The 20,231-nt window shown below is 48.3% G+C and overlaps 1 protein-coding gene and 1 long non-coding RNA gene across 4 annotated transcripts in view; one reads left to right on the plus strand and one right to left on the minus strand.

Annotated features, from left to right (window-relative positions):
- The first annotated feature begins 3,138 nt into the window (after window positions 1-3,138).
- Window positions 3,139-6,003, plus strand: LOC133072679 (uncharacterized). The gene is made up of 2 exons (XR_009696793.1): window positions 3,139-3,481; window positions 5,350-6,003. It is a non-coding gene; the product is annotated as an uncharacterized LOC133072679 (long non-coding RNA).
- A 1,864-nt stretch (window positions 6,004-7,867) lies between these two features.
- The window catches only part of ESYT2 (extended synaptotagmin 2), a 75,028-nt gene continuing 62,664 nt past the window's right edge, over window positions 7,868-20,231 (minus strand). For 2 of the 3 annotated variants that reach the window (XM_061166247.1, XM_061166246.1), the window contains 9 exons: window positions 17,081-17,155; window positions 16,207-16,293; window positions 14,310-14,459; window positions 12,837-13,222; window positions 11,815-11,913; window positions 10,328-10,459; window positions 9,277-9,382; window positions 8,910-8,959; window positions 7,868-8,816 (listed from right to left, as the gene is read on the minus strand). In XM_061166247.1, the coding sequence (XP_061022230.1) occupies window positions 8,771-8,816; window positions 8,910-8,959; window positions 9,277-9,382; window positions 10,328-10,459; window positions 11,815-11,913; window positions 12,837-13,222; window positions 14,310-14,459; window positions 16,207-16,293; window positions 17,081-17,155 (1,131 nt within the window). In that variant the 3' untranslated portion in view covers window positions 7,868-8,770. The remainder of the gene's footprint in view (window positions 8,817-8,909; window positions 8,960-9,276; window positions 9,383-10,327; window positions 10,460-11,814; window positions 11,914-12,836; window positions 13,223-14,309; window positions 14,460-16,206; window positions 16,294-17,080; window positions 17,156-20,231) is intronic. The other variant, XM_061166248.1, reaches the window with a different exon arrangement.

Raw genomic sequence — 20,231 nt, forward strand, 5'->3', positions numbered from 1 at the left:
CCAAAATCAGAAGGTGGGGGAAGCATGCTTGGAAACTTAAAAAATGTTCTGTGTAACTCAAGGAATAAAGAGTAAATCTCAATGGAAGTTAGAAAACATCTAGATCTAGATGAAAGCATGTGTTTAGCCAAACTGGGGGTGGGGGGAAGCAGAGCAGTATGTAAGGTAAAACTTCTAGCGTTAGATGAATTTAATTGTCTTAAAAGAAGGATGGAAAATAAGTTTGATGTTCAACTCTGTAAACCAAGATAGACAGAATGGAGGCAAGAGCAGAATCTAATATAAAGAAAACAATTGACATAATAAAATAATATCTTTACAAAGCTAATCTGCTTCCTTGGTGGCTCAGATGGTGAAGAATCCATCTGTAATGCAGGAGACCCAGGCTCGATCCCTGGGTCAGTAAGACCCCCTGGAGAAAGGAATGCTACCCACTCCAGTATCCTTGCCTGGAGAATCCCATGAACCGAGGATCCTGGGTGGGCTACAGTCCATGGGGTTGCAAAGAGTCAGACACAACTGAGCGATTAACACTTTTACTTTCTTATTTTCTTCTTCACAAAACTAATAAGATTAATGGATTTCTAGCAATTCTAATCAAGAAAAAAGTAGAAGGTACACAGAAACAATGTTAGGAAATTAAAAGCAGCTGCAACTACAAACATAACAGAGATTCAAAAGAAATTGTTTTCCAATAAATTGGAAAGCATGAGGTAGATAGTCTGCAAAACTGATTTGATGAGAAATTGAAAATAAACTAATACCAAACGTTAAAATGAATGTTAATCCAATTCTTCCTAAAAGGCATGAGGCTCAGAAATTTTTATAGGCAAATTTCACCAAAGTTTTAAGAAACAGGCGATCACTCTCTCATGCAAACTTACCTTTTCAGAGACCAGAAGAAAAGGGAAGTCTCGCTCTCAGCTCCACATTACCAAACAACCTCACGCACAGGGGTCTTGCCTTAGGCTCCGCTCTCAAGAGGATCCAGATCTGAAACCCTGGGTTTGAGGAGAATGCCTTGGAAGAGCCAAACATGCTCATGCATACTTATACACACGCACACAAAGTGCATACATATGCACACACCATACACACATGCAACACAAGCACATATCCATATAGTTGCGTGCACACATGTGTAAACATATGAGGCAGGTGTGTGCACAGTCAACATGCACACACAACACACACATGTCCACTCGTGCGTGCATTTGCAATTCCCACGTGCTCGTGCGTGCAGACACAGGCAGACATGCACATCTGCTCCCTCACGGCCCTGCATGCTGCCTTGTGTGTAGTGGACTGATTAAACGTTATCAAGCAGTGGGTAGCACTATAAGCAGTTGGCCTTCTACATTTGGAAAAAGTCAACGAGATACTTCAGAGGTTTACACTTTCAAAGAAGGGTAATATGGGTATACAACCAAATTTCCCCAAAGCCATTTTCTGCACTCTTTATAAAGAACAGATAGATCTGGCTCCTCGTGTTGGGGGCATTCACACACTTGGAAGGGCGTGAGGGACAATCCGGGCAAGAATTTGGAAAAACTGTTGCATAAAAAATGATCTAAGAAGCTCTTGGTGTTATGTTTCATTTAAGTTATGCTAAAGTGTTCACCAATAAAGAGCTCAGCCTCTCAAGCTGAATTGAAGCAGCTTGCAAAGTTGCAGACAAATGAAAGGAAATCTTGGGTTATTTGATATGAAATATTAGCGTGAAAAGAAAAAGAAGAGTCTAACAAAAGAAAACCCGTCTCCATCACATGGAGGCGGGCTTGCACACAGAACAGAGGGCTGCGCCTTTACTTTTCTGCTTAGTTAGAAAACTGCTGTGAACAGCTTGCTTTTTACCTTGGGGACAAACCCAGTCCTGCAGTTGGCAGCAGTGAAATGACCCAGAACCTGTGAGAACCAGCCTCCCCCACACTGTTGTATTGTAGAGAAGCTTCTAGAAAAGCATATGTCTCGTGTGCGACTGTCCTGCGTTGGACTGGGGACCGGGACCAGCCTGGAGCCTGAGCGCGGAGATGTGTGGCCTGCAACCGCGTCCTCCTGGCTGGCGCAGGAAACCCTCCTGGGGTTGCCTGGTGCTGCCCGGCCTGGCCCGCGGGTCCTCGTCTGCAGTTACTTCAAGTAGAATCCACCAGGCCTCAGAAGACAGGCACTGCCAGGGGCTTGTGGCCCAGGGCATGCAGGGAGCTCGTGGAGGGCATCCCAAGTCACCAAAGGTTCCCGGGGGCAAGGGACCCGGAGTGCCCCCACCCCGCTGCAGGCCTGGCCCTCGGGCGCCTCGGTGGCGGGACTGTGACCCCTGCTCCTTGGCGCGGCCGTGACAGGCCGCGACGACCGAGCAGCAGTCCCAGCTGCAGCTGCTGCTGTCACCTCCTACTCTCCCCCCAAGTGACTCGAGAGACGTCACGTGGTCTGCTGCAAGCGACACGTCGCCCGGAAGAAGCCAGACAGTCGTGGAGCGCAGGGTCTGACGAGGCCCCTCCGCAGGGCGAGTGTAGGGAGGAGCTGCGGGAGGGTGGGGGGCGCTGAAGGGCACCTGGGGGGGCACATGGTCACCACATGTGGGCCCACGGCAGCCAGTCTGTGAAAAGGCAGGGCACAGCCATTAGGGCTTCTGCACATTTCTTTACCTCACACCGCGATGAACGAAAGCAGCAGTTACAAACCATGGCCTGTCTGTGCCGCGGGGAGCAGCTCTCCGCCTCTCAGCCAGGCCGGGCGGGGCCGCGGGGGGCGCGGCCCTCGGAGGTCCCGGCCCACGGGCCTAGGCAGGCCGCGGGCAGCAGAGGGCGCCCGTGGGGCCGCTGCGCGGGGGCCTGCAGCCGGCGCAGAGCTGGGGACGCGGCGGCTGCCCCCCCGCCCGCGCACGCCAGGCGCCTTCCCACGGACCCCGCGACACGGCCTGCGTCCTGCTCGCTCGCCAGGCACGGCTGCAGCCGCTCCTGCCCCCCTGGGTCCGCTCAGCCGACGGCGGGACGCGTGCGGGGCCGCGCGGGTCCGTCTAACTGGGGCTCCGCTCTCGGCCCGGCCACTCCCTGTAGAAACAGGGGACTGACTCGAGGGGATGGCGGAAGCAGACGTCCGTGCTCGGCTGGCCCTTGCAGCGCAGGTGTAACGGTGAGAAGAGACTCTGGGGACACGCCCCGCTCCCTTCCTTCCCTCCTTTACGGCTCGGCTGAGCCGCGCCTGCCTCCTGGGGCCTCTGACTTTCTCCTGCGGGAGGTTTGCTGAGCTTCTTTAATGTGCGACGTTTCCAGCAAACCCGGGCGTGTTTCCCATCATCTCGTTCAGTGTTCTTCCCGGTCCCCTTCCTCCCTCCCCTCTGGGGCTTCACTGAGTGGCCTGTTCGTGCTCCATCCTGCTTTGTGCTCAGAGGAGAGGAGATGGTCTGCAACTCAGCCTCAAGTTCCTGACTCTTCTGTGAACGCAAGTCTGTCGCTGAACTTCAGTGACATTTACATTTCAAGTACTGTATTTTATACTCCAGAACTCTTATTTCCTTCTTTTGATAATTTCTCTTTCCTGCTATTCTCTATTTTGCTGAAAACCACACTTCACTTTCTGTGAATTCTTTGGATAGTTTTCCTTGAACATACTTACCTAATGTCTGATTTAAGGTCTGTGTCTGCTTACACCTGGGCTTCCTGGGGGGCACATTTGATGACTGTTTTTTCCTCTGTGTGTGGCTTATAGTATCCTGTTTCTCGGTATGTCGGCTGCTGTTGTTGAAAATTTGAAATAATACAGTGTGGCCACGTTGTAAGTAGGTAAGAAAGAGACCTCCCCTAGACTCAGATATTTTTCACTTAGTAGCTTTCTTGGATAAATTCTCTAGAAGCCATATTCTTTGTCACATGCTGCCTCTTAAGTCTGCACTCAGTTAGCCAATTTGGTCAGGTTTCTTTAATACTTCGGACTCCTGTCGCAGTATTCTTGGGCTTCCCTGATAGCTCAGCTGGTAAAGAATCCGCCCGCAATGAGGGAGACCTGGGTTCGATCCCTGGGTGGGGAGGATTCCCTGGAGAAGGGAACGGCTACCCGCTCCAGTGTTCTGGCCTGGAGAATCCCATGGACTGTGTAGTCCGTGGGGTCGCAGAGGCACGGCTGAGCGACGTTCACTTTCCGGGTGCTTGGTAAGAGCTGGTGTGTGCCCCATCAGGTGGTCCTGCTCGGCCCTCACCCCAGCCGACGGAGCCTCAGCACAGCTGGAGGGGACCGGCCTAGCCTCACTCATGCGCCTGCGCACGAGCACGCCTTCCTAGGCGCCCAGGGACGCGAGAGGTTTCCGGAGCCCTCTTTTACATCTATCTCCCAGGGTTTTAAGATTTTTCGGTCAGTCTCCTGTTGGTCTCAACTGGCCTCACCACCCCAGGGAGCTGCAGCGTCAGAGAACCGCCACTGACTGTTTTCGACACGGTCCCCCAGGGCCCCGGCGCGGCAGTGCTCCGGGATGGGTTCCGGGGAGTGGAGCCCAACTGCGCCCGCTCCTGATCGGGAGCAGGTCTCACCTCTCGTGTGGCGCCAGGCCTGCTGTAGGTTTTCCATTCTGTTTTCTAGTACCTATTTTTGTATAAGACACAGACATTTCTATGTTTTTATAACTGGTCCTTTATGAAATACTTGTTCAAGAGTTTTCATATGACTTGCTTAGGTTTTTCACGTTGTCAATCTCCTATTTGAAAACGACCTTCTTTCCCAAGACAAAATTTATAACCTATTTCTGTCCTTGTTGTATTGCCCAGGATTTCCAGATTAACAGAAAAACAGACAGACTTCCTGGTTCAATTACTTCTCAGACAATTATACTATTGGCTTTTGTCGCAACAGTATTCTTTACTGTGTCCATCCGTATCTTTCTCTTTAGCCATAATTGAGAACTGTCAATTGCTATCTTTTTTTAAATGGAAACTTGTTAGGATAAGTTCATGTTATTGTTATTTAAGGTCTGCCAAGTTTATACATCCTTTATTCAACAGATACTTTTCATCAACTGTGTGCCAGGAACAGGGCTAAAGTGACTTTGTTTAGCTCACTGGGAGATAACCTGCCCCCCGCCCCCCTCAACCTGTGAATGACTGTGACATTCTAGGGAGTGGTACCTGCTCAAAATTCACATTTGGGGTCTGAAATGACAGATTGCTAACCCTTGTTAGCTCATCCTTGTTTATTGATACGGCAGGAAATATTCGTTTTCACACCACCTGTGAAATGGCTGTAAGGAAATGAAACTAACCCTTCCCCCCTGTCTGAGGCTTGCCATTCTAGGAGCTATTCACAAAAATTAAATGGTCTTTTTACTTTGTTTCTCACCTCACCATGTCTGATACATAACAGAACCTGGCATCCAAGCCTGGTCCAGATGATTATTTTGAGACGTTAGCCTGCCATCTTCTAGGTCAGCCAGCTCTCTGAATAAAGTTGATGAAGTCGTATTCCTGGCCTCAACGCGTCATCATCTCCCGGATTTACTGGCCTATCCAGTGGTGAGCAGAGTGAGCCCGGACTCAGTCACACTGCCTCTAGTGGTTTCCCTTTTGTTCAAATCAGACCCTCTTCACAACTCCTCAGCGCTCTGGTTTTAAAGACTTGTTTTTTTCTATTCATGATTATCTTTCAGAAGAGCTGTTTTCAAAACTCAGAGTCAGAGAGGCAGAGAAAAGTCAAATTAAGATGGAAACTAAGGAGTAATATCAGTGATCTGATATAGTTTTGAAAACAAAAGAATTCACAAGTAACAAATGCAAGTACTATGCTGCACACACTTTTCAGATCGCCTGGCTCCACACTGAGAATCTGACTTTAAAAGACAGAGAAAGGATAAATCACAAGCGAGATAACACAGTTTTATTGAATAAACACACGCACTGCCATGTAAAATTAGCTGAGGAAAAAGGGCATTTTACAATAAAAAACAAAACCAAAAAACCCTCTGCTGTGTTCTATCTGCAGGGGGTGGTCCAGCTAGAATGGCGTTAAAGCAACAACCACTATTTGCATTTGGCTTCAGTTCCTGACATAGGAGGGCTGACCCTTGATGAGGAATAAACTGTGGTGAACTCGGCTGCAAGGCGTCTTCTGTTTTAACCTGAAGCAACGCCTCACACTTCACACTTTAAGGCACAGGATAAGCAATAAAGTAACAATTCGAATTAAGCAATGTTAATTTTCCCTCCATTGGCTTGGGTCAAGGTAGAAAAGTTGAAGTTCCCTTTTCCCAGATGAAGCAGTTATTCAACACTGGCGATGAAGGTTCTGAGAACTGGACTGTCCATCGCTAGGATCATGGAGCCCGGGGTCTGGCCTAAAGCCGACTCTCAGCTGCCCCACCGGACACAAGAGCTTTCCTCTGAACACCCGTCGGCCATAAAGGCAGAGTTCCGGCCTTAGAGCCATCCCTTCCCTTTGCAGAGAACGGTGCTGGCTGCTGGGTCTGTCCAGGCCCCACTGTCCACACAAAGGTGGGCATCGTGCTGCTAACTGGCTTTTTTTTGGGTTTTGCACCTTTCGTGTCATTTATTTTGCCTAATTGCTTACATAAAGCATTCCATCAAGTAAAACATGTTGAACAGGTGAAGTACATGGCTACAAAACCCAGATACTGGGGATGTTGGCAGAAATCACGAGTGTACTAAATTTCAGTGAGTGTTTCCCTTCTTTTACAAATTATGCCAGAAGCCCTTCAAAAAACCTGATTTTGGCGAGGAGCAGCGGGTACCTCATGGCGTGTGGGATCTCAGTTCCTGACCAGAGGTTAAACCCAGGTCCCTGGCAGTGAAAGCATCCGGTTCTTACCACTGGACCGCCAGGGAACTCCCACAACAAACCCAACTTTTAAAAAGTCTCCAATAAACCTAAAACCATGGGCAGGCCGTGGATTTAGTGATGACCTGTTCTTCTCCTGCTGCTGAAACACCAGTCAGTTTCCTGTACGTGCCACCAGGTTTGCAACGCCTCCCGCGCTGATGGAGGAGGTGGTCTCTGCTGGGGCTTCGCAGCTTTTCGGCCCAGGAAGCTGCGAGGGCACCGGGTCTGCACGGCTGCTAGAAACGTGCTGCGAGGCTCCGGGCTCCACCCACCCCCCCCCCCCCCCCCCGCCGCCGCCCCCCGGGGTCAGAGTATGACCCGCCAGAGCTGAGCCCCGAGGGCAGGAGAGGCAGAGCAGAGGCAGCGTCCACAGGCACTTGGGCAGTCAGGCCGGGCGAGCGTCCAGGAATCACGTGGGACGCACGGTGAGGTCTCTAAGCTCAGAGCCGCATTTCCCCCGGTATTTACACAGGGCTGGAGGATGTTCTCATGGCTAAGGAAGTCATCTGCATCCCGCAGCTTAGAATATTTAAAGCCTTCTGCACACGTGCACCGTGTTCAGGGCATGCACAGCTGCTGCACGGCTATGGAATCTCACCTCCCAAGAGGCTTGGGACCTTTATATACATGGATATAAAGCATGCTTTTCCTAATCTAAGAAGAAAAAAATACTCCCAAATAAAAGTTGTGTAACAACATCCCAATACTGAGGTCAGTCACGGCATGAGGTGAAGAAACCCAGTAGGAGGTTACTGACAGCCTGCTGCCACTGTGCCCAGACCCCTGGGTCCCCGCGGTGGAGGCGCCGGCTCCGCCCCATGCGCGTCACAGCAACACGCATGCGCCAGCCCCGCCCCGTGTGCGTCACACCGACGCGCGTGCGTCAGCCCCACCCCGTGCGCGTCACACCGACACGTGTGTGCCAGCGGCGGCTTCCCACGTCATGTCCTATCTGCTCACCCCGACCTGTCTCACAGCCTCTGCAGAGACAACCTGAGTTCAGTCTTTCTTTTGCAGCTGAGAAAACACTGAAAATTCCACAACAGACTAACTGCTAACATTGAAGTATTATATTTCAGGAAAAGGATTCTGTATCTGTACTGTTTCATGAATAAGTTATAACAAGCAACTAAAAATAAACAAGACATTCTACTTTATGTGAGAAATTTCAGATTAGTGCACTATGAACCGTGACAATTCTTGTGATATTTTATATTGCTCAGTTATACAACATTTTTCCTTATAAGCACTACAACTGACTCCTTATAATACATCTGTATATTTATGAAAGTGTAAATATTTTGCATACATTCTTTTACCATTCATAATGAGCAGAAATATACTAGCATTTACTAATCTTTCAGCTTTTCTTTTTAAAAAGAAACACCACAAAATAGGTCACTGAGAACTTTTTCCTGCAAAGACAAAAATGATTATTTGTAATAAGAATTTAATAAGTTTTAGAAGAAAAAAATATATATATTTCCTTGATCCATTTTCTCTGAATTTCAAACCAGCATGTAGAGATCATAAAAAATAGTCTCTTTATATAGCATAGTACACCTCAGTGATATACAAAACAAGGCAATAATAAGCAGGTCCATACACCGGCTTCCTAGGAGAGACGGCCGACATACAGCTTTACACACACAACAGCTGGCCGCTATGCTACGCGCCGTAACAACTGGTGAAATACTAGAGGAAATTTAAACATACAAAACTTAATACTAATACTGGCGAAATACGCCTAAAATATCAACATTTTATAAAACCGTCAGGGGGCCAGTAACCAAGTACGTGAAATTATAAAAAGAGCATGGGTACGCCTGCGAGGGGTGGGGGGAGGGGTGTGTCGGTGCGGGGGCAGCGTGGGTGTGTCTGCCGGGGGGTGTGTGTGTAGGGTGTCGGGGCAGGGCGGGCAGGTGCATGGAGGGCTTCCTGATGGTGCGGCCTACGTCACCACGTGGGGCCTCGTCCCATCTTCGGTGAGGTCGTACCTGAGACACAGGAAGACAGCAGACAAGCGGTCATGGGGGCCGTGCTCCTGAGTGGACCCACGGGCTCTGTGTCTGTCTGTGGGGGACACTCACCACTGGGTCCAGCCTTTGGCGAGCTCTTCAGATGCCAGGCCAACCAGTACCTGTGGGTTAGAAAACACCTATAGAAGTGGGTTCTGGCAACTTGCATTTTGGGTGTCTGGCTTTTCAATTTTTCTACCCTTAAGATCCACCCATGACCTATAGTCGATTATACCCAAGAGGCCCTTCCTGTAGCCAACAGCCTTGATGGCAGCTTATCATGCAGTGTCAGTGGAGATAATTCACATCGATACTGACTCACAAACCACTCACGGCAGCTTCGCTGCCGTGGATGATCCATGTACATAAATCCAGTCTAAAATGTGCACTCTGGGTCAAGTGTTTAATTTTTACAAAACGCAGAACTTTTTTAACCTACTTTGCCAAGAAGCCCTTTGTCTTTGGACAGGAAGCCGCCGCTGTTCTTCACGGCCACATCCAAGGTTCTTCTCTGCACGTCTGGCAGTGAGACGCTGAAATCAAAGCTGAAGTGGAAAAAGAGGATCATCCTACACTTCTCCATAATTTTGCTGTTTTATTGTAACTAAAAAATGACATTTCTGTTTATGAGTCCACTCCAAACATGATCTTTGTTTCTTTGTTGTAGAAGTGATCTCTTTGGCTAGATGTTTAGACCTGGCCCTTCAGGAAGACTCAGTTCCCCCCACCCCACCCCATTATTTCCCGAACACAACAGGAGACTGGAACCCTAAATATGCGAAGCTGACTCTGTGGCTCCCCGGTGTGTACACAACGCCTGATTCCTGGGGAAAAACCTGGGCTGTGGTGTGAGACACCTGGGCAGTCCAGGCCAGTCTGTCACCTGCAGACCAAGGAGTGAGAGCTCACAGCCCTGAGTGAAGGAAGACCAGCGTCCTCAAGGCAGCCTCGTGGAGGAGGAGGCATCTGCAGGCAGCTCCTGGCGGCTGACGCCAGAGGCTCCTGGAGGCGCGCAGGCTGGCAGAGCAGAGGACAAGGTCGCAGGCCTCGCCGGGACACGTGGAGAGGCCGGTCTCCCCAGAGCGAGCAGCCCGAACCTCAGGTTTGCAGGTGGGTCCCCAAACTTGGAGAGGCTGTAGCTGACCAAGACTGGTGCTCACTTCATTGGTTTCTGGCCTCAGTTTAAATGAAGTCACTGGTCGGAAAGCACAGTAAGCAACTAGTACCTTCAACGATGGAATGTAAACTGAATCAGTGGACATCAACACCATTCAGCTTGTCGCTTCCCCAGATGTCGGTGGTGTCTGAGCCACGAGGACTGGGGTCCAGCCACACGTGTGGAGGCCAAGGCTGTTGGGGTGTGGCCTGGGGATCCATGTGATACTCAAATCTATCAGCAAGCCCCCGACTGCTCACAGGAAGGTGTTTTTTGCTCACAGTCTCCCCACAGGCACCACCAGGCCTTCCTCAAAGGGCGGTGTGGACCGTACCTCTGATCAAACACGGGATTCAGCGTTTTCTTTGACACGTGTGTTTTCCTCCTTCCCGACCTCCTCTTGTCTGGTAACAAATACAGGCGGACGTAGGGATCAGAGCCATCCTCAGAGAAGGCGATGAGATTTCTTGTAACACAGACCAGAGAACACTGGGTTAGGGTCTAGAACTATGCCTGTGAGCACCACACGAGAACCTTCCCCCACTTTTGCATTTATCCTGGTGCTAAGAGTTCAGGGAGGCAACCGTCTTCTCCTGTGCTCACGGCTTCCAGTGGCCGAGAAGGTGGCCTGGACCCCACCTCCTCAGCCCAGAGTCCAGGGGACGCTCTGACTCCCTGCTCTGCTGCCAACAGGGAAACCACGGCGTCGCCCTCCACACCGCTTCACTGGCCCTCCCAGGGAGGGATGCAGCCGGCCTCCCGGGAGGCCCCGGAGAGGGAGGGACAGTCAGCCTCCCAGGAGGCCGTGCAGCTGCAGTCCTCAGGACTGCTCCCTGGCCTCTGCTCAGGCCGAGTACGCCCTCCTCTGCCCTCCGTTCCACTGAGCCCTTCCGTCACAGACACATGCCCACCTCCTCCTCGCTGCTCTTGTCCCAACAACTGGGCCAAACACACCTAGTATTTAATTACAGCTGATCTTGAACTACACGGAGGTTAAGGACCTATGTGGTTCTGTCTCCGCGGAGTCAGCCAACGGCACGTGGTGTAGGGTGGTGATATTCAGTACTGAAGAAAAATCTTCCATGTCGGTGTAGCCACACTGCTCAAACCTACAGTGTCCCAGGCTCAACTGTCCGTGCAGCCACTTCCAACTGCTCGAGGAGCCCGGAAGCCCAGAGGAGGGCCCTCTGGCCAGCCTGCTGCTCTGGAAGCTCTCCCAGGAAGCGCCTCAGCAGCAGCAACATAGGAGGTGCTCAGTAAATAAACACGTGTTGAACGGACCTACACGTTCACATCATCATGTTTCTAAACATTACTAATCTTTCTTCCCTGTTTCCAACACTTTTTTAGAACATCTAAATTTTTATATCACCTATTTACATCAGAGCTACTAGTGAGACCGACAAGTCACATATATCAGTCAGCTCTACACCATCCTCACTAATGACCAAACACAAGCTGCAGCAGCCCTGCCGTCTCCTGCCGTGCTCACTGAGTGAGGACTCGCCGCCCTGCTCTGGTCTGCTCTTCCTGAAAGACTGCAGCTGCTCCTGCCATGATCCCACAGACCTGCCTGGATCTTCTGGACTGTCACCTACTCTGGAAACTGAATCCCCAAAGACACTTCAAAAACAGAAAAATACGCCCGTTATTGTGTTATAAAGGCTCAGTAACAGGGAACGTTTTACAAACTACAGCATGGCAGTTTAAGGGAGTATTAGAGCAAACAAAATGGTTGTGAACAGAAAATGTTGTGACAATCAGGATCACGGTCCCTACTCAGAGCCCCGCCTGCCTGCTCTGCTCCGTGAGGACGCTCACCTGCAGGAGTGCACGACCACCACCAGCTTGTTCCTCTGCGAGCTGTGCCGGATGGTCAGCTGGATCTGCCCCAGGGGTGACTGTCCCAGGGTGGTTCCACTGGGGAAACACAGCGGAAAGTGAGCTCTGCAGACGGCTCAGAGCCTGTGAGCACGTCCTTTCCCTCGCATGAGGTGGCGGCAAAAAAACCCACGAATGGGAACCCTGTCTGAACTTCTGGGCACAAACAGACCAGCAGGATTCACATTCCACTCAAGGGTTCAATATAGCCCAACTCCTAAAAACTGGGGCCCAAAGTAAAATCAAGACAGGGGCTCTCCTTACAGACATCAACTCTCGGTCCTTCTGAGGCTCCGTCTACCCGGGCACTGCCCGAATCTGCACTCCTTTCTCGGAGCCCCCAGCCCCAGCCTCGCGGGTCGTCTGATGAGGTCACAGCCCCGGCCCATCTTAGGCTGAAGCAGAGAGCTCTCTGCGCTGCCTGTCCCACCTCACACCGAGCACGGCAGGACAGCAGAGGAAGCTGCTTCAAAGGGCAAGTCTCTCCTCCTGCCGAGAGGAAAAGGCTCACATCTGAGGCTCAGGGTAACCGCAGACCCTGTCCTTATCTAAGGGAGCCATGGACACACCTGTGATGCACTGGCGTGAGTGAGGAATCCACACAAACATCCCCAGACAAAGCGCTGGGCGGTGTGGCGGGTGTGGACCCAGAATGAAAGAGCAGGGCTGTCCTCAAACAACAAACACGCCCCACTGCCACCAGGCCTTTCCATGACCCGGGCTAAGGTCCAACAGGTCCACTCTAGACGCTTCCTTCCTGACCTGAGGATCACCCCACTGTTCTTAAGCTTTAAGTGAGCCAAACACTAGGCACCAGAAAATAACAGGTTTACTCTGAAAGCCAGAGGCTCAGGGAGCGAAAGGGGCACACTGCCTGAAACCGTCTGCTTAAGACTGCATTCCCCACCCACAGCCTGTGGGCCCCGCGCCGGTGTCACAAGAGTGCGGGCATGTCTAGTTACTTCTCAAGCTGTCGCAGCCTCTGCCGCAGCTCCTGCGTGGCAATGGGCAGCGAGATGTCCGAGGCGATGCTTGGGGTGGGCTCCTTGACGGAGACGTGGCTGGGGGAGCCGGCGGGGCCCGCCTGGAGGCTGGAGGAGCTCCGGCCGAGGTCCCTCGGGCCCTGCAGGCTGGCCTCCACGGGCGGGCCTCGCTCCTCCACGCCAGGCCTCTCGCCGCTCCCAGCGACTGGCGTGGACGGGGCCGTGCCGCTGTCACCCGAGCCCGGCGACGCAGACATCTGAGGCCTGACGGAGACTTTCCTCCCTTCCTTGGACACAGAGGGCCGTTTTACTTGAGCCGAGTGCTGGTGGTCTGGAGGCCTCTCCTGCTTCTCAAGGTGGAGCACCTTGGGGTGAAAACAGACCCGGGATGAAAAACGCTGACGCTGGTCACAGGCTCACGTGTGAACAGCTTTAAGGATCCTCATTTGCAAAGTTTCTTTAAACCCTGGCACAAAACATTCAAAGCAGTCTACCTATTTAGGTATCCTACCACATCACAGAAAGTGTAAAACAAGAGTGTGCAGGTCACCCAGCAGTGCAACACGCTCTGGCCTCTGCTGGCGGCCACTCTTGGCACTGTGGGAGCTTCGTGGAGGAAGAGCCAGGTCATAAACTCCTCCTCCACCAACCCCCATCCTGCCATCTCACCAGCGATCACGGAAGGAGAGGCTGCCGGACTCCGAGAGTCAACATGCAAGCAGCCCCGCCCCGCGTGCTCCTTCCACACCTGCTCTGCGTGTGCACACGTCCTACACAGCCTACACGTGAACGCCCGGCATCGGGGGTCATACTGATAGCCGGTCCCCACCGTTACCAAGTGAAGCTGCAGCCAACACCCCCAGTGCTGTGCTGCTCCAGGAGTCGGGCTTCCAGAGGAAGAGCTCTATGATTTACCACTGGAGACACTGTGGTCCCACCTGGAAAGGCTGTGACCAGGCCCGAGGAGACTGTTGCTACCACACCCTCCACAGACTACTGAATTTTTTAAGAAGCTGGTTCTTCATTTTAATTTGCATTTTAAAAATTAGAGAGTTTTAGCACTTTCCCATATGTTTGCCAGTTTTATTTTCAGCATTTCCTTAGGTACTTACAAATGAATCATTGTCTATTTTGGACAAAATTTATTTTTCCTGTAATTTCTACCATCTTGCAGAGTTTTATTAAATTCTCCCTTCTGAATGACTTTTGAAAATTTAACAGTAGCAGAAAACTTTATTGATCCAGATAGCAATACTTTCTGGGCTAAAGGATCAAAAAAACAACAAAAAAAAGACTGGTTGGATTCATCTGAAAGTGTGAGGAAGAGTTCCGGCCTGCTCAACAGCCTGGAAACACTGCTGCCACCGGTGTCTGAGCACAGCCTTGCTCATCGCTCCCCGGAGCTACACAGCCACCCGGGACCCTCCCCCAACCACTCTGGAGACTCAGTACCCTGAGGGCGAGCTTCATCTTCAGCGAGCTGTTGGGGCCTGAGTTGCTGAGCTGGAACCGCTGGTTCAGGGTCATGTCCTCACGGGCGAGCAGCTGGCTGAGAGGGATCCTGAGGTTCCCCAGCGAACACTGGTGCTGCTCATCTCTCACCTGCCAAACACACAGACCGCTCAGCGCGGGACAGAGACAGAAAACGCAGGAGGCCCAAAACCCGGGTGTCAAAAACACATCTCAGCCTCCCCCTTCTCAGTCATGCGTCCATAAATGAGGCAGGAGGAGAGCTCCTCAGGGAGACACAACACTGTAACAAGTGGTGTCACAGGGTATCTGTGTCACAGGGCCGGTCATGTCCTCATCACAGTCATAATGAGAATAAAAGACGAAAGTCTTGTCCAAAGAATCCACTACAAGAACCCTGAGCTAGAGACAGCAGTCCACACAAATCTGAACATTAGAAAGAAATGTCTTAAATCCTGTGAAAATGGTGGCAGCACACACTCCTGCTGTTGTGCCAAGGTTCTACTGGATAAACATAAACACTTGCTTATGGAGAAGACACATTTCTAAGTTTCTTTTAAGCTTTCTATTCAAAATCTACAATACCTGCTCTAAAGGCATGGCAATATCTGGCTGCTGAATAATAACTTTCAGCTCTACCTCTACAACAGGAATTATTCCTGTTAGATTGTCATGCTACAGATTGTTTAAACAAAAAGAGTAACAACTTTGATGGTTTCATAGACTATACGAAAATGATCAAATAAGTTAACTACACATGAAAACCTAAAAGCCTGATTGCTTATTTTTTAAACGGTAAACACAAAAGCATTTTTAAATGAAATAACTAAGTTTACAGAATTTTAAAAGTTACTGTTGTAAATTCAAGGTCCAGTTACTATAGATTATGAGTGGGCTTCCCATGTGGCTCAGTGGATAAAGAATCTTTCTGGAATGCAAGAGACACGGGTTCAATCCCTGGGTTGTAGTGCAAAAAATTACATTTTAAAATTATTATCCCATCTTATTCTTTTCTTAAAATTGAAGTATAGTTTATACATTATTTTCAGGTGTACAAAAGTGATTCAATAATTTTATAGACTAGACTCCATTTAAAGTTATTACAAAATAATGGCTCTATTTGTCTGTGTTGCACAACACACCTTTATTCTTATTTATGATGCAAAAATTCTTAGTACAATTTTAGCAAGTTAAATTGAGTATGTAAAAAGGATACTACATCATAAGTAAGCAGGGTTATTCCCCCAAAAAAGTCTGCTTGCAAGGCTTTCTAATGTTAAATCTTGAAAATCAATATAGGTTTACGAAATTTAAGATTTGAAAATCAGTACTGCATTTCACCATATTTACAAACTTCAAAAGGAAAAACCACAAGATCATCTCAAACATCATAGAAAAGTCTTTGACAATATTCAACATCCACTCATGACAAAAACCTATAGCAAACCAGAAGTAGAAAGAAACTTCCTCCAGCATCAGACTTAGCAGCAGAGGAACATGAAGGCTGTGCGTCAGGACCTGAAGGAGGCAAAAGTGCCCACTGAGGCCGAGGCCGGGCGGGCAGTGAGGCAAGGGAGGAGGGAAGTGCCCTGGCTGGGAGCAGCCAGCACGCAGCAGTGCCCTGGACGTCCACAGAGAAGCTACAGAGCAAGCACGCACAGCAAGGCTGGCAGTGACGCCAACATACCAATGCCAACTGCAGTTCTAGACACCAGGAACAATCAGCCAAAAGCTGAAAATTAAAAACTAACTCCCCCTGCCCTGCTGCTAACACTTGCAACAGCAACGTGTCTGGTTGGTGGGTCCATGGTGGCAGTTCTCTGCGTGCTGTGTGATGTGGAGATATAAAGACATCTATGTAAACACGCAAATAAATTACCTCTACTTCGAGCTCCTGGCGCTTGGGATTGTGAATGAAGAAGGTGAAATTTTCCTCCCATACAGGCTCGTTGGTTTTGTACCGAATCTGAAAGCAATATCCTGAATCAGTTCTGAGATGTTTCTGTGGATGAGTGCTGCCAGCCCGGCGTGTGGAAGCGGAGACGACACCTGTTTTCTGGGCTGTGCTGTGTTCAGTCGTCTCCGACTCTTTGCGACCCCATGGACTGCAGCCCGCCAGGCTCCCCTGTCCTGGGATTCTTCAGGCAAGAACACTGGAGTGGGCAGCCTAGCCTTCTCCAGCTGGGCTGTGCTACTAGACGTCAACTATGCCAGCCCCCGTGTGTCGGGAGAGGACTGCCAGCAGCCCCCAGCCCAGGCCCTGGCCCCGCCACAGCGTGTCACCTGCACGGACAGCCCCCACTCCCCTGGCTGTGGGGTGCCTCTCGTCAGGAAGCTTCATAAATTAATGGTTAGCAGTCAAAAAAAGGGAGGAATTCCCAAAATGTTTCCTGAAAGTAGCACATGTTACAGCAACAGCATGTCTTCTATTCAATTCACATTTCTAGAATTTTAAGTACACTGTTGCCTTTTAAACAAAATATTAATAGTGCATTCAAAAGAAACTTAGAAATTTGTCCTATGTCATCTACCCATGAAATCAAGCAAAAGCATAATTAACATATTCATGTCTTTTTCATGTTATTTTTAAGTGAATATATTTTATTCCAAATTAAGTAGCTCATTATCAAATGAATGATTTGAGAATACAAAACAAAGACATGGAAGTCAACAGTCTCCATACCTGCACCCTCCCCCTCAACGGGCGCCTGTGGCCACAAGGTCACAGGGGCCAGTCAGAGTCGCCACCTTACCTTGCTCTCCTGGGCCTTGTGACCAACTGACATTTGGACAAGAGGATTTGGGTTGCTGTTTATTTTCTTCCCAGACTATCCAAAAAGAAAAAATAGATAAAATCAATAAACATGTCTTGAAATAGGGATTACTAAAAATGGAATTACTGCTTCTATTAACAGTCATTTCTATTTACTTCTGATACTTCAGCTACAGGGAGTATCTAGACACGATTTAAGTGGAAAACAATTAATTGCTAAGCACACCCCAAAGCCATAATTGTATCTACATAAATCAATGAAACTTGTATTTGCAAACAATTTTAAAATGTTAAGATCTTTTACGTTTAAAGCAAGCAACCCTGGAAAAATGGAATCTTCTGAAAATCTTTCATGTTAATTCCAGCTCTGAAAACTCAGGTAACAAACTGAATAAAGTGAAACAAATGGAAAGAGAACAGCACAGGAAGGACAAATGTGAGAGCATGTGATTCAGGACAGTTTTTTTGGTTGGAATCCTAAAAATACTAATGTGTCAGAGGCATGTTTTTACATTTTTAATTTAGTATCTTCTGTTTGAACATGTAGCAATCATCAAATCTTGCTTACCAGCTGCTAAATAATTTTGACTGGAAGAATAGATATCAATCTAAATTGCATTTAAGCAGATACAAATGCAATGAGAAAAATTCAGGAATAAGTTAAAATGGTAAGAAGCATACTTTAGTACAGACAGCTGATAGAAGAATACACGGTAAAAAGCAACATATATGAGGTTTATTTATAACTTAGCCCCACAAGAAGATGCAGTTAAATATTTGTGTTAGTGAAAATTAATTAGAATAAAGCCACAAAATGTTTTCAAGTTAAATAATTTTAGAGTCAATCCTCAACACCGCAGCAATGACAGAGGTGTCCAATTTATGATTACTGGAATAAAATATCACTAGCCCAAACCTACTGTGGTAATCTAGTTTCTGGTTCATCTTTTTGATGTGAATTAATTCTGCAAAACGAAATAAACAAACACTGTTAAAAAAAAAAACCAAGGTGACAGACTACTGCGGGAGAATACGAATTTCCCCCTGAATCCACTTCTTCTTCCCTTAACATGAGCGCCCTGGGGCTGCAGCTGAGCACACATCCCGTGTGACATGGATTCTGTTTCTGAATCTCCTTTCGGGTAGGTGTGGCCCCGTAATGGTCTAGGGGTCTTGCTTTTGCTGTGTGCCCCTTTTGGCTGGAGGTATGGAGCACCACAAAGCCACAATACAGCATTCTGTGACATCCAAGGGAAATACACTTCTGTCTTACTTAAGCTACTGCTACTTTTGCATCTTTGATACAGAAGCTAACTTTATACACTTAATCTCTGAAAAAGTAGCCATTCATTCCTATTTACTGTAGCTTATCAATTTAAATACATACCCCCAGCCCCCTGTCTAAACTTTCTAACACCTCTGAAAACAAAATGAAATTTACAATGGATGACTTTAAGTGCCTGCTTTGGGGGCAGACTATAGCAGAAATGGTAGCTATCACTGCCTTCCCCAATTTATTTTGCTTTTATTTTCCTTTTGGGTGTGTGTGAATGGCATCCTAAAAAATGTTTATCCTAAGTCTAAAAATTCTTTCAGTAAGTGTAAAATAAATGCTATCAAACCTTAACTGGCACCTTATTTTCTTTCTTTGTTGTTGCTGTTATCTAGTTACCAAGTCGTGTCCGACTCATTTGCAACCCCACGGACTGTAGCCTGCCAGTCTCCTCTGTCCATGGGATTTTCCAGGCAGGAATACAGGAATGGGTTGCCATTTCCTTCTCCAGGGGATCTTCCTGACCCAGGGAATGAAACTACAGTCTCCTGTATTGGCAAGTGGGTTTTTACCACTGGGCCAGCAGAAAAGCCCATGTTTTCTTTCTCAGTCTTATATAAAATAATGGTATAGAGTCATCCTTCAGTATCTGCTGGGGGGGTTGGTTCCAAGACCCCGTCAGGATGCCAAATTCAAAGATGCTCAAATTTCACTTGTAAAATGACCTAGTATTATCCTCTGTATAATTTACGTCATCTCCAGATTATATACAATACCTAATAAAGTGTGTAAACGCTATGTAAATAGCTGTGAACACAATGTAAATTCTGCTATTTGGAGCTTTCTGTAGATTTTTCCAGGGTATTTTCGATCCTAGATTGGTTGAACTCATGGATACAAAATCCGCGGACACCGAGGGCTGACTGTCCTGAAATGGATGATATTCTGGATGCTATGAAACAAGGTTAAATCAGTGACTAAGTCTTCTATCAGGACACAACACTCAAAATGTTTCAGCACAAGACAGACACACAGGGTATAATGAAAATAGGAGCTTTTAAGGTCAGACTGTCTTGAATTTAAATCTTAGCTTTTCTCTGGTTGATTACTAAGATCTATGTGTATTTCATTTATTTGAACCTCAGTTTTCATGGGCATAAAACCACTTCCAGAACTGAGTTGTTAGGCTTAAATAAGATAAAACACAATAGCAATTAAAAATATACTTATTCTGCTAGCTACACTGGGCACTTTAAACGCACGATCTCAGTTAACAAACTCAGCACTCCCACAGGGACGAGAACGTCACCTCCGCTCTGAGGAACAAAGCAGGGAGGACTCTGCTGCCTACTGCAGGGCCCACTGACGCGCGGCTGGCTGGGCAGCCCAGATAGTCTAGTCTAACTGGAGAGCCTTCATTCTAGCCATCACCATCTGCGGGTCAATAATCTTCCCTTACCAAAGAAGTGGTGGGCCAAAGCTGTGGAGGTGTTCCCTCCCAGCGTTCTGGTGAGGAACTACCCCGCTAACCAACTAGTACTCCAAAGGAGATCCACCTCCCCTCCTCAGAGTGGGGTGTGCTAAGGGCTTTCTAAATCCTGTATCAAAGCAGAATGCTAGTCTTCCTCTTTTGAAGTTTAACTTATTCTTCTGTGAAACTGATCAAAGCCCACTGTCGATTCCTTTGCATAGAATTAAAACAACTACACCGAACTCCTCATGCATCCCCCTAAATAGTTAAGCTTAAAATAAGGCCTCAAAGAAATCAGAAAAAAAAAAACAAACAACATTTTTAATTTAGCCAGAAAATACATGCTCATGTTGTTTTAAGAAGTGGAGCTTAGTTTTCAATATACCT

Source organism: Dama dama, chromosome 18, assembly GCF_033118175.1.
Source record: "Dama dama isolate Ldn47 chromosome 18, ASM3311817v1, whole genome shotgun sequence".
NCBI classification, from domain to species: domain Eukaryota; kingdom Metazoa; phylum Chordata; class Mammalia; order Artiodactyla; family Cervidae; genus Dama; species Dama dama.